General features: G+C 47.6%; 1 protein-coding gene and 1 long non-coding RNA gene across 2 annotated transcripts in view; both read left to right on the forward strand.

Moving 5' to 3' along the window:
• The first annotated feature begins 242 nt into the window (after nucleotides 1-242).
• The window catches only part of NCR3LG1 (natural killer cell cytotoxicity receptor 3 ligand 1), a 47,359-nt gene continuing 33,523 nt past the window's right edge, over nucleotides 243-14,078 (forward strand). The window contains exons 1-3 of the mRNA XM_036325562.1: nucleotides 243-542; nucleotides 2,076-2,423; nucleotides 7,000-7,326. Coding sequence (XP_036181455.1) covers nucleotides 452-542; nucleotides 2,076-2,423; nucleotides 7,000-7,326 — 766 coding nt within the window. The 5' untranslated portion in view covers nucleotides 243-451. The remainder of the gene's footprint in view (nucleotides 543-2,075; nucleotides 2,424-6,999; nucleotides 7,327-14,078) is intronic.
• Nucleotides 11,813-13,673, forward strand: LOC118664884. The gene is made up of 2 exons (XR_004970444.1): nucleotides 11,813-12,805; nucleotides 13,492-13,673. It is a non-coding gene; the product is annotated as an uncharacterized LOC118664884 (long non-coding RNA).

Raw genomic sequence — 14,078 nt, forward strand, 5'->3', positions numbered from 1 at the left:
TGACTCGGTGAATTCGAGGTTGACTCGGTGACGGCGCGGGAAATTCGAGGTTGTCTCCTTGAAGCTGCTAGTGGAGCTGGATCACTGGCGGGGGCGCCGGCGCCGGCGCTTCTGAGGCTGAGACCCTGAGGCTGCGGGGATGGGGGGTGGGGGGTGAGGAGTGGGGAGTGGGGTGGGGTGGGGGAGGGGATCGTTGGTGGGGAAGCGGGAGCTTCCGAGGCTGAGCACAGAGGCTGCGGAGGAGTGGCACGCCCAGTCGTCTTAGGGTAAATCAGGGTAAAGGGGCAAAAGGGTTAGGGGGCGCAGAGAGGCCATCTAGTACCAAGGAAGTGACGGCCCCAAGAGGCGGTTTTGCGGACTGCGCTTTCCGACCGAGGACTCCCCTTTCCAGACGGAAACTCGGCGACGGCTCCAGGCGGACCCGGGCCGGGAGCGAAGGTCCCCGGCAGGCATGGCTGTCGCGGATTCGGCGGCGGCGGCGGGCTTCCCGCGTGGCTTTCTGTGGCTGCTCCTGGTTCTGTGGTGCTGGGTGTCCGCCGCAGGTAAGGTGTCGGGGGGTGAGGTGGGTTGGGGGTGGGGGTGGGGGTGTGGGTGTCGCTAGGCAGACTCCTCCCGGTCCTTCGGGGGCCCGCCTGACGTCCTCGGCCACCTGTACCTTAACAGTCCCCAACTCTAAGCTTTCCTTTGTGGAATTGTAGGAATCCATTAAACGGATTTGAAAATTTGTAAGAAATTGCAAGACACCAGAATAATCAAAACAATATTGAAAGGAAGAACAAAGTTGGAGGAGCTTATGCGGATTAAGGAGGGACCATGAACTAAGGGCCTCTGTACCTGAGATAGCCCCCCGCACCCCCCTGCCCCCCCCAAAGGAATTTGTTTTTGTGTTTTGTTTTTTATAAAGGGTCAGGCAGAGTGCCTGCTACATAGTAAGCTCTTTTTAAAAAGATACATATTTTTTTATTGAATTCAGAGAGGAAGGGAGAGAAATATTAATGACGAGAGGCTCATTGATAGGCTGCCTGCTGCACGCCCCCTACTGGGGACCTGCTAGGGCAAGGAATTTGTTTTTAATTACATGGTAAAGTGTCTGAGAGTACAAGACCTGCTGGAAGCCAGTCCATCCTTGCTGCTTGATACAGTTGCTACAGGAAAGAAACATCTGCACAGCATATGTTTCAAGGGACCTGGCGTATATAGCATACTGTTCTTAATATGTTTGCTCCCCTTAGCGCTATGTGTTTTAACCAAGGTCACCTCTCCGAGAAAGGTGGTTTCCCTAGGTAAGGATTTTCCCCTGAAGTTAGGGAGGGAATAAAACCCCTTCACTAAGTGCCAGGCGGGTAATTAATCACTTTACCTACGAACAATCATGCTTAAGCTACATAATCTTTACTCCCTGGAATGGAGATAAGAAACGCCCTAACCTTTGGAATAGAGATTGATAGGATTGGAATCAACTGATATAAATACAGATGTAACAAGACAACAGGACACAGAACCTAGACACAGAACCTAGACTCAGAACCTAGACACAGAACCTACACAGAACCTAGAGACAGAAGAACTTCGCTGGAGAGAACATGGCAAAAGATCCTGGACAGAAACTGGCCACAGAACCTAGAGACAGAACCTAGCGAGAGAACCTGGCTGAAGAACCTAGAGACAGAACCTGGCTACAGAACCTGGATAGAACATGGCAAGAGAACCTGACTAGAACCTGGGGACTGAACCTGGCTGGAGAACCTGGACAGAACCTGGCTGGAGAACCTAGCGAGGGAACATGGCTGGAGAACCTGGAGAACCTGGCTACAGAACCTGGATAGAACATGGCAAGAGAACCTGGCTACAGAACCTGGACAGAACCTGGCTGGAGAACCTACAGAACCTGGCAATAGAACCAGGCAAGAGAACCCAACCATGCTGATCAACTGAACGCTGCCTCCGAGTCTTTCCTTCTTCGCCGACTCCATCCACACCTTTGGGGACCCCTGGACCTGCTGGGGCTGGACCCCAGCAAAGGCCTAAGTTTTTTTTCAAGGTTCTCCCATAACTGAACTTTCTTCTTTCCACAGATTTCTTGATAGTGGAGATGGAAGGGAAGAATCAGACTGTGTTGCTGAATGACAATGTCACCATCCCCTGCAAGGTCCCTGGTTCCAGACCCCTGAACATCACGATTATGGGTGTTATCTGGTATCGGAAGCATCAGGCAGATGAAACAGAGCACAAGGTGTTTGAAATGTATGGAAACCATCAAGAGGCATTCAGACCCGGAGCCAACGTGTCTCTAGCAGAGCTAGAGAAGGGGGACGCCTCACTGCACCTTCCTGGAGTCCAGCTGAGGGACGCAGGAGAGTACCGATGTGAGGTGGTGGTCACCCCCGAGAAGGCCCAGGGAACAGTCGTTCTAAAGGTGTTGGGTGAGTGCCTGAGGCAGTGTCCTGTGGTTCCCATGGTGATGGGGCTGGGGGTAGAGATGTGGCCATGCCGAGTAGAGAAGTCTGGGCATGGGCCTTGGAGTTGGATAGACACGGGTTTACGTCTGGACAACTTAGAGCGAATTATTAACCAGGCTGAACCTAAGAGTACCTCTATAAGGACCCTGTCTCCAGCCCTAGCCGGTTTGGCTCAGTGGATAGAGCCTAGGCCTGCAGACCAACAGTCCCGAGTTTAAAAAAGACCCTATCTCCAAATACAGTCACAGTCTAAGAGAATGGGCTCAGGGCTTCAACATGAATTTGGGGGTGGGGCCACAATGCAGCCTATAACAGGGGCAATGTCTATGGGCCCTTCAAAATTGTACTTAAGACTTTGAATGTTTTGTACATATTGACTAGGGGGATGGGAAAGCGTATTAGGATTCACTACCTCTGCAACTGACAGAAAGCCTAAAAATTTTTTTAAAAAAGTAATAGAGCTGAAACCGGTTTGGCTCAGTGGATAGAGCGTCGGCCTGCGGACTGAAAGGTCCCAGGTTCGATTCCGGTCAAGGGCATGTACCTGGGTTGCGGGCACATCCCCACTGGGGGATGTGCAGGAGGCAGCTGATCGATGTATCTCTCTCATCGATGTTTCTGACTCTCTATCCCTATCCCTTCCTCTCTGTAAAAAATCAATAAAATATAAAAAAAAAAATGGGAAAAAAAAAGTAATAGACTATTTTTTAGAGCAGTTTTAGATTTACAGAAAAAATTGCAAAGATAGTAGTTTCTTCATGACTCCTGCCTGTGTACATACTGCTTTCTCTAATATTAACCTCTTGCATTAGTATGGTATATTTATTAAAATTAATGAACCAATATTGATACATTTTTATTAATTAATGTCTTTAGTTTATTCAGATAGCCTTAGTTTTGACCTAATATCCCTGATAATTTTTCTTGTTCTAAAGGCTACTTTGAAATTCATAGAGTTATTCCAGTTTTCTTTAGATTTTCGTTAGCATGGTATATAAATCCCTTTACTTTTTGTGTTGTTGTTAATCCTCACCTGAGGATATTTTTTCCATTGATTTTTTTTGTTTTGTTTTGTTTTTTTGAGAGAGTGGAAGGGATAGAGAGGGGAAGGTGGGAGAGTGAGGCAGAGAGAGACATGGATGTGAGGAAGACATTGATTGGTTGCCTCTCCCATGCACCCAAACTGGGGCCAGAGGCTGAACCTGTAACCAAGGTACCTGCCATTCATTGGCTGGAAATACGACCTGTAACCCTTTGGTGCATGGACCAATGCTCTAGCCATTTAGCACAACAGCCCGGCTCAGTTATGCTTCTTTAAAAATTTTTTAGTGATTGCAATGTACTTTTACAACTAATCTAAGTTGAAAGAACACTGTACTGCATCATTGTTATCAGTGGTAGATATTTTATAACAGAATATTTCCAGTTCTCCCTTCCAACTCTTATAACATTCTGTCATTCACTTATCCATAAGCTATAATGACCAATGCATTGTTGCTATGATTTTAAATCAACAATTATGTATTACATCAATTAAGCATAAGACAAGGTTTTAATTTACCTTCATTTATGTCTTCTCTGATTCTAGTTTCTGGACCATATCCTTTTCCTTCTCTCTGAAGACTTTCTAATATTTTGCAAGGCAGGTCTATTGATGACATATTGCCTCAGTTTAGTTTGAGAAAGTATTTATACTTCACTTTTGAATGATAATTTTTCTGAATATAGGATCCAAGTAGGTGGGTTATTTTCTTTAAACACTTAAAATATTTCATGTCCCTCTCTTCTCTCTTGCATTTAAGAAGTCCAATGTCATTCTTATCCTTGTTCCTCTATGAGTAAGTTATACACACACATATAATATATATTTATGTATTATATATACATATATATTTCTGCATTTTCAATATGATAAGGTGTTTTCCTACTTGGTGTTCTCTAAGCTTCCTATGTCTATGCTTTGGTGTCTGTCATTAATTTTGGAAAATTCTCAGCTATTATATTTTAAACGATTTCTTCTGCTTCCTTCGCTTTACTTCTTTTTGTATTCCTATTACATGTACGTTACAACTTTTGCAACTGTCCAGTTTTTGGATATTTCTTTCTCTTCTGGTTCCTTCCTCCTGCCATCTCCTCCCCCCCCCCCCAAATTCTTTTTGCTCTTTGCATTTTAGTTTGGGAAGTTTATATGGACATATTTAAGCTAGCTGATTCTCTCCTTGGCAGTGTTAAGTCTATTGATGATCCTGTCAAAGACATTCCTCATTTCTTTTATAGTGTTTTTGGTTTCTAGCGTTTACTTTATTTTTTTTAATATATTTTTATTGATTTTTTACAGAGAGGAAGGGACAGGGACAGAGAGCCAGAAACATCGATGAGAGAGAAACATCGACTAGCCGCCCCCTGCACACCTCCCACCGGGGATATGCCCCCAACCAAGGTACATGCCCTTGACCGGAATCGGACCCAGACCCCCTAGTCCACAGGCCAATGCTCTATCCACTGAGCCAAACCGGTTTGGCTAGCATTCCCTTTTGATTCTTTATTAGAGAATGTCCCTCTCTGTGCTCACATTATCCATCAGTGCTTGCATGTTGTCTGCTTTTTTCGTTAGTGCTCTTAACATTTTAATCATAGTTATTTTGCATTTTCTACCTGATTATTCCAAAATCTGTGTCATACCTGAGTCTGGTTCTGATGCTTTTATTTTTTCGCACTATTCAGCACGCCTTGTAATTTTTTGTTGAAAGCCAGATATTATGTATCAGGAAATAGGAACTGAGGTAAACAGGCTTTTAGGGTGAGAGTCTATGTTAATTTGGCTAGGGACTGGGCTGTTTAATGTTCATACCATGCTGTAGGTATCAGAGATTTCAGTTTTCCTCTAGCGTCTTGTTTCCTCTTTCCCTGTTTTCTTTCAGTTCCCCTATGAACTCCTCATGTAGATTTTGTGTCTTGCAGCTCTCTCAGTTGTAATCTACTATCATTATACGGAGCCCGGTTGATGTGGTGGTAAAATGGTGTGGAGGGGAAGCAGTCTATCATCTGATATTAAATCTCATTCTCTGAGTGGCCTGAGCCCCTAGGCTATGACCTTGAGAAGTGTTCCTGGGTGAGAAAGGAAGGTTATAGAGGGCTGAAGAGGTAATCACCATTCCCCAGGGTCAGCCTGGGCTCTGGAAAAGTATTCTAGCTTGAGAGCGTTCTTTGTTATGGAGAATGCACTGGGTATATTTTTAAATTTTTATTTTTCCTCTCCCCTCTCCCCCAAACAGTTGGAATTTTTCTTGCAAGTGCAGGAAAATGAGGGGGGTGGGGGGCGGGGTAAGAGGGTTCCTGGAGTAAGAAGCAGAAAAACCTCCTAAGACTGGCCTCCAGCTAATCCACCTTCATCCTTTAGCCATTTGTCAGTTATAACTCCAGCACCTTCTGCTTATGGTAATATGATTTTGGCTGTGGTTCTCTCAATCTGCCTGTCTCTCTAGCTTTCAGGGTTGTGGTTTGCCCTGTCACCCCAGTTCTCTGATGGATCTAAGAGAAGTTGTTGATTTGCAGTTTGTTCAGTTCAGGATAGGAGTGATGACTTCTAGTTCTTTACATGCCAGAGAGGAAACCAGAAGTCAGCAAGGGCTTTTATTATTTTTAATTAAATTAATTAATTAAAAAATATGTTTTTCTTGATGTTAGAGACCGAGGAAGGGTGATGGAAAGGGAGAGAAACATTGATTGGCTGCCTCCTGTACACCCCCTACTGGAGATGGAGGCTGCAATCAGGGCATGTGTCCTGACTGAGAATCAACTCCGCCATCTCTTGTCATGGGATGACACTCACTCAACTGAGTCACACTGGCCAGAGCAGCAGGGGCTTTTAAAAAGGTAGTTTATTTTTCTTTCACAAAAATGGAGCCTACCCTGGGCAGGTAGGGCTGTTCTTTGATTATCTGGGACCCAGACTCCTTTTATCTTGCCACTTTGGCATCCTCAACATATAGCTTTCACCTTGTGTTTGGAAATGACTTCTCCATCTTGAACCATGACATGGTCTTCCAGCTGTTCTCCAGGAAGGATGAAGGGGAGAGGGAGAGAAGGCTATAGTATTTTTCATTAAGATACCCTTCTTCTTTAAGGGTACTTCCGTGAGGTTGCTCTCGCTACTTCTGATTCTATCTGAACTAGTAGACCCTGAGTTCACCAGCTGAAGTGGAGGTTGGGAGAAGTAGCTTTAACTTGGATGTGTCACTGAAGAATGGACAGCAGTTTCTACCACAATAGTGTTCCAAAGCTTTCCTCTGATTCTCAAAGGTGTCTATGACACAAAGTGACATAAGAAACTCTGCTTTACATAATGGCTGTGAGAGTCGGGGTCATGGTCTATCAGCGTCACACTCGCCCTGGGATCAGCATCCCCAGATTACTTAGGCTAAGCAGAATCTCATTTGCCTCACTCACCCTTCCTGAAGGCTTGCTATGGGTCAGGCTTTGAACTGATAATGAGCTAGTCCCAACCTACCCTCAAATCATGACTTCTCTTCCTTGCCAGCTTCCCCAAATTGCACCTTGTTTCAAGAACAAGCCACGGCGAAAGATGATGGCAACGAAGATGTTTTGTGTAATGCAAGTGGGTTCTACCCAAAGGACATTAACATAACCTGGTGTATATGTACCCAGGAGAATCCCCAGTGCCAGGAGATTTCTGAAGGCATCACCAATGGTCCAGCCGTCAAGAATGAGGACGGCACATTTAACATCACCAGCAGTTTGAGGCTGAACCACTCTCTGGAGCACAATGTGACCACCTACCAATGTGTGACAAGTCACATATCCTTGTCCACCTCAAGTATGTTGAACTTCACCCTGCCTGGGACAGGTAAGCATCCTCTAAACGTTAACCTTACTCTTAACCTTGAGGGGGTATAACGTAACACTCAGGTTCCCAGTTAGTCTAGGCCAAAATGGGGACCAATGGGGAAGGAGAGAAAACTCGTTTTGGCCTACTTCAGCCCCAGAGTCAGCAGTCCAGGCTAGGTCCCTAAGCCAGGGTGGATGGCCTAACAGCTAGAGAGTGGTGACAAGCGTCCTCAGCGTTGCTGGTAACTTATGGCAGCTTAAGGAGCTGGATGGTCTGTATGACCTGGAATGGGAAGCTTGTCAGCTACTAGGAGAAAGGGGATAGGATCCTGTCCATGCCCCCTGAGGATAAGGGACTATCAGGGGCCAGAGACCCAACCCTACCAGCAACTCTTCTGGCCAGGCTCTAGGGCCACTGCAAACTGTTGGCTGGTAGAAGTCGAATCAATAGTTCTGTGCTCAATCTGGGGAGTCTATAGTAGGGAGTCCTGCACATGCCAAGGCCTTTCCCCAGGCACACTAGGTCCTGAGCTTAAGACAATATAGCTCACTACATAACCCCACCCCACCCCCTTTCCCCCCCTCCCCCGCTGGTGGGTTGGGTTAATTGAGCTCGTATCTTAGTTTCCACGGTCATGGCTCTAGTCCTGGGTGGGGATGATCTTGCAGGTCAAATGCATCTGCCTAGAGCTGAGAGGGGTTAGGGAGGCAGTGGCTGATTGATTTTGCCAGATGGGGCCTCGAGTGGTCCTGGAGGGAGAGAGGAATTGTTTTGGGAAGCAAGGCCCAGGGATGTGTATGAGTGTGGTGTGTGTAGAATATGTGTGGGATATGGGAAATTTGGAATTGAAATATGCTTTGTATAATATAATATGATATGAGATGAGATGAGGTGAGATGATATGATATGATATCCTATCTAATAAAAGAGAAACATGGTAATTAGCATACGACCGCTAACCTTCCCATTGGCTAATCAGGGCAATATGCAAATTAACTGCCAGCCAAGATGGCGGCCGACAGCCAGGCAGCTTAAAGCGAACATGAGGCTTGCTTGCTTCAGTGACGGAGGACTCCAACGTTCCCCGCATGCTGCTGCTGCCGGCCTCTGAGCTGCAACTCTAAGCAACTATGTTACAAATATAGAAGCTAAACAAAACCCCAGAAACCTGCTTTAGTCGCCAGGCTTCAGCCAGCAGGATCGCAACATTGTTTCAAATACAGAAGGTAAACAAAGGCCAGAAACTTGCATTCAGCAGCGGAGGCCTAAGAGCTGGACCCAAGCCTCAGAGCTAAAGCTGGCCCAGAATAAAAAGAAAAAAGATAAAAAGGAGCAGTTGGGAGCATCAGTCACCCACCAGCCTGAAAACAGCCCTCAGGCCCTCACCCAGACTGGCCAGGCACCCCATTGGAGACCCCCACCCTGAGGATTGTGTGACCAGCTGCAAACAGCCATCATCCCCTCACCCAGGCTGGCCAGGCACCCCAGTGGGGACCCCCACCCTGATCCAGGACACCCTTCAGGGCAAACCAGCCAGCCCCACCCATGCACCAGGCCTCTATCCTATATAGTAAAAGGGTAATATGCCTCCCAGCACTGGGATCAGTGGAGCTGCGAGGCCTCCCAGCACCGGGATCAGCGTGACAGGGGGCAGCGCCCAAACCCCCTGATCGCCCTGTGGCTCTGTGTGTGATAGGGGGCGGGGCCACAACCTCCCTATCCTCCCTGCTCTGTCCGTGACAGGGGAAGGCACCTCAACCCCCTCATCAGCCCTGCTCTGTGCCTGATAGGGGGGAGCTCCCAACCCCCTGATCGCCCTGCGCTCTGTGTGTGACAGGGTGCGGCGCCCCAACCCCCTGATCGGCCCTGCTCTGTGTGTGACAGGGTGCAGCGCCCCAACCCGCCCCCCCCCCCCCATGGACCCTGCTCTGTGTGTGACAGGGGGCAGGGCCACAACCTCCCTATCCGCCCTGCTCTGTTCATGACAGGGTACGGAGCCCCAACCCCCCTGATGGGCCCTGCTCTGTGAGTGACAGGGGGTGGCGCCGCATTCTCCCCATCGACCCTGCCTTGAGTGTGACAGGGGGAGGTGCCCCAACCCCCTAATCGACCCTATCCTGAGCGTGACTGGGGGTGGCCTCGCAACCTCCCGATCCGCCCTGCTCTGTGCATGACAGGGGACGGCGCCCCAACTCCCCAATTGGCCCTGCTCTGAGCCCAACCAGGGGCTGCACCTAGGGATTGGGCCTGCCCTCTGCCACCTGGGAACAGGCCTAAGCCAGCAGGTGGTTATCTCCCGAGGGGTCCCAGATTGTGTGAGGGCACAGGCCGGGCTGAGGGACCCCCTCTCCCCCCCGAGTGCACAAATTTTTGTGCACCAGGACTCTAGTGATATAATAAAAGAGAAACATGCCAAATGACTGTACCTTTGCTATGCCCCACGCCACATCCACCTGCCAATCAGAGTGACTAAATGCAAATTAACACAACCAAAATGGCACCCTGTAACCATGGAGGCTTGGTTGCCCCTGCAATGGAGGAAGCCAAGCTTCCTGCCTGCCCTGGCTGGATCTGGCCTCTGCTGAAGCCAACAAAGTTTTAATTATAGAAGATAAATAAAACCTAGATACCTGCTTCCAGCCAGCGTCCACTGGGAGCTTGGATGACTGGAGCGGTGGCCAGTCTGCAAACAGGCATCAGCCCCTCACCCAGGCTGTCCAGGCACCTCAGGTGGGACCACCACCCTGAAGGAGCTGTGGCCAGCCTGCAAATAGCCATCAGCCCATCACCCATGCTGGCCAGGCACCCCAGCGGGGGACCCATAACCTGAACGGGCTGTGGCCAGCCTGCAAATGGCCATCAGCCCCTCAACCAGGCTAGCTATAACCTCATGGGGTGATGGTCCCAATGGGGCCTTGGTCAGCCTGCAAACAGCCATCTGCCCTTCACCCAGGCTGGCCAGGCACCCCGGCTGCGACCCCCACCCTGAAGGGGCTGTGGCTAGCTTGCAAACAGCCATCAGCCTCTCACCCAGGCTAGCTATACCCTCCTGGGGTGATGGTCCCCACTGGGGACCTTGGTCAGCCTGCAAACAGCCATCTTACCCTCACCCAGACTGGCCAGGCACTCCAGCAGGACCCCCACCATGAAATGGCTGTGGCCAGCCTGAAAACGGCCCTCAGCCCCTCACCCAAGCTGGCCAGGCACCCCAATAGGACCCCCCACCCTGAAGGGGGTGTGGCCAGTCTGAAAACGGCCCTCAGCCCCTCACCCAGGCTGGCCAGGCACCCCTGTGGGACCCCCACCCTGATCTGCAACACCCTTCAGGGCAAACCACCCTACCCCCACCCATGCACCGGGCCTCTATCCTACATAATAAAAGGGTAATATGCAACAACAGAATGACTGGAAATGACTGGTCACTATGACACACACTGACCACCAGAGGGCAGACGCTCAATGCAGAAGCTGCCCCCTGGTGGTCAGTGCGCTCCCACAAGGGGAGCTCTGCTCAGTTACAAGCCTGGCTGACTGCTGCCAGTACAGCGGTGGTGGTGGGAGCCTCTCCTGCCTCTTCAGCAGCACTAAGGATGTCTGACTGCAGCTTAGGCCTGCTCTCCGCTGGCAAGTGAGCATCCCCTGAGGGCTCCTGGGCTGCCAGAGGAATGTCTGACTGCCAGCTTAGGCTCAATCCCCTGGGGAGCTGGCTCAGCCAGCAGGTAGTTATCCCCTGACTGCAAGAGGGCACAGGCCAGGCTGAGGGACACCTCCAGAGTGCACAAATTTTTGTGTACTGGGCCTCTAGTATAATATAATGTAGGAGATTTGTGTTGGTGACTTGTGGCCACTATAATAAATAAATATAAATAAATACAATAAAAACTGCTGGGTGAGGGCTTTCTTCTGGGTCACAGCTTTCTTGTATCCTCACATGGTGGAGGGATAAGGGAATCTCTCTAGGGCCTCTTATATAAGGGCACTAATTATTCACGAGGGCTCCTCCCTCATGACCTAATGATAGCCCAAAAGCCCCACCTCCTAATACCATCACATTGGGTGTTAGGATTTCAACATATGAATTTTGGGGAGACATAGATATTCCATATATAGCAGTGTATGGTGATGTAAGATGATGTAGTGTGGAAGCTTTGAACATGTGCACGGCATACTGCACATGTTCCATATTGCCATGTATTTCTCTCAGTTGCTAAACACACTATTTGATGTGTGGGGGTGTATGTGATAGGAATGATAAGAAATGTGGCACATGATTAGTGGTTATATCTATGACAGGGAAATAACACATGACCACAGATATCTTAGCAGTAGTTGTGTGATCACTTTGGCCCCTGCATGTAGGTTTCCTTTTAATGTTTGCCTTCTCTTTCTGCAGGATCTGAGATGGGAAATGCCTGGGGGACTACTGCTACTTTGATTATTGCTGTTTGCTGTAGTGTATTAGTAGCAGTCATTGTACTGACTGTATGTTGGACAAGGTAAGGCGGATGCCAAAGCCAAGTTTAGCCCTGTGGTTTGGAATTGACTCTGGGAGTTCCGGGATCTTTTGCCAGTGGATGATATTTGAGAGTTCTCAGGATCGATGCTGGGGGGAATCTGAGTGTGATATGTGTGTGGTGTGTGGCTTTTTCTGATGTTGTGTCAGGGAAGAACTGTCTCATTAGACCCCTATGTGGTAGCTTGGGACTCTGGGGAGATGCCCTGTAAGGCCTCTGTGACTCATCCTGACATACAGGTCTCACTGTGAACCAGGCCTTTGAACTGTGTATGGGCTGCATTGTTGTCCTCACACATAGAACCACAGCTCAGAGCGGGGAATTCCTTCCCCGAGGTGCTCACATTTTGTTAACAGCTTAAAGGGTTAGCTTTCAACCATATTTCTCCATTAAATCGGAATCTCTAGCTCTCATTGGTGTTTCCCAACTAAGACAGCTTTCCAAACATATTTACCCCTAACTGCTTACCAAACAGCAAATAAAATAACTCAAGGTAAAGAAGTCTAAGAGACCAGTGTAGATATGTGGCTTACAGTGGTTCTAGATATTAAATTGCCCTCATTTTTGGGGTGGGGGTAGGGGACTCCAAGGCAGAATCTGTGCAATAGCTAATACATCTCATTAAAAATGTTTTAGGAAGAAAAAATTGGTTCCGTTATTTGATCGGGCAGTCCGTGCCCTTAGCTCCTGGACTGCGGGTCTCCTTGGGCAGCAGGAGCAGGATGACAGATTAAGAAGCGGCCTAAAACTTCTGCGTGGAGTGAAAGAAAATGGCCCGAACCAAGCAGACTGCTTGCAAAGCATGGTTGGGAAAGCACACGCAAACAGCTGGCCACTAAAAGCTGCCAGGAAAAGCACTCCCTCTACCGGTGGGGTGAAGAAGCCCCATCACTACAGGCCCTGTACTATTGCACTTGGAGAAATCCGTCAGATACCAGAAATCTACAGGGCTTCTGATCCAGAAGCTGCCTTTGCAGAGATTGGTGAGGGGGATGGCCCAGGATTTCAAAACTGCCAAGATTTCTTATTTTACATTTACTTCTCTAACTTTCTTTTTTCCTCTATTTTAAATCTGTGTATATGTGTATCTCTATTTAACATATAATTATTTCTGAGAGTAAGTTGCACATGATACTGCTTTAACCTTAATACTCAAATATGTATTTCTTGCAAAAAAGAATTTATCTTATATAATCAAATAACATTATCAACCTCCCCCCCACCACCAATACTCTAATCCAGGGGTGGGGAATGTCTGGCCTGGGGGCTATATACGGCCCAGAGACCATTTGGTCTGGCCCTGCCAAGGCACTAGTGGTGAGTTAATTAAATGTTTGATAGCAGGCTAATTTTTTTTTAAAAAAAATCTTTATTGTTTAGATTATTACAGTTGTTCCTCTTCCTCCCCCACCCCCCATAGCTCCCCTCCTTACCTCCCCCCCCCCCGCACTGTCCTCATCCATAGGTGTACGATTTTTGTCCAGTCTCTTCCCACACCCCAACACCCCTTTCCCCCTGAGAATTGTCAGTCCACTCCCTTTCTATGCCCCTGATTCTATTATATTCACCAGTTTATTCTGTTCATCAGATTTTTTATTCACTTGACTTTTGTTATTTTGTTTTATTTTATTTATTTATTTTTTAAATATATTTTATTGATTTTTTACAGAGAGGAAGTGAGAAGGATGGAGAGTTAGAAACATTGATGAGAGAGAAACATCGATCAACCTTGAATCTCAATGAACTATACTATGAATATTGAAGAGAGTGAAAATATATACACAGAGTCTGTTGTATTACTAATTAAGATGTAGATGTGGCTTTATTAAAACAGCATTAATTTCCAAAACATTCCTATAAAAGATAAAATAGAGGCTAAGAATTTTGCTTTCAGGACAACCTTTAGAAGCCAGTCAATGCCCAGAGGGACTGTTTCATTCTTTTGTGATGGCTCTGGTGACTTCTGGATAGTTCTGTCTGCCCCTCTCTACCCAGTTTCAGGGCCTCAGAATGGAAGCTGAAATACTGGAGGCTGAAATATTGTAGCCAAGGTGGACAAAGGAGCCCCTTTTCCGTGAAGGTGTTTCTTTCTCTGAAGCTGTTAGTCCAGCATCCATCAGCATACATGAAGGTCATAATAAGGCCTCGTGACTTTCAAAGTATCTGTCTATGTATCAGTTAACAGAGACTCTAATTGAAATATCACATTTTTTGAATGGACACATGTATGTTTATATATAAGCTTGTGCCTAAAAT

This window comes from Myotis myotis, unplaced genomic scaffold, assembly GCF_014108235.1.
Source record: "Myotis myotis isolate mMyoMyo1 unplaced genomic scaffold, mMyoMyo1.p scaffold_m19_p_10, whole genome shotgun sequence".
NCBI classification, from domain to species: Eukaryota; Metazoa; Chordata; class Mammalia; order Chiroptera; family Vespertilionidae; genus Myotis; species Myotis myotis.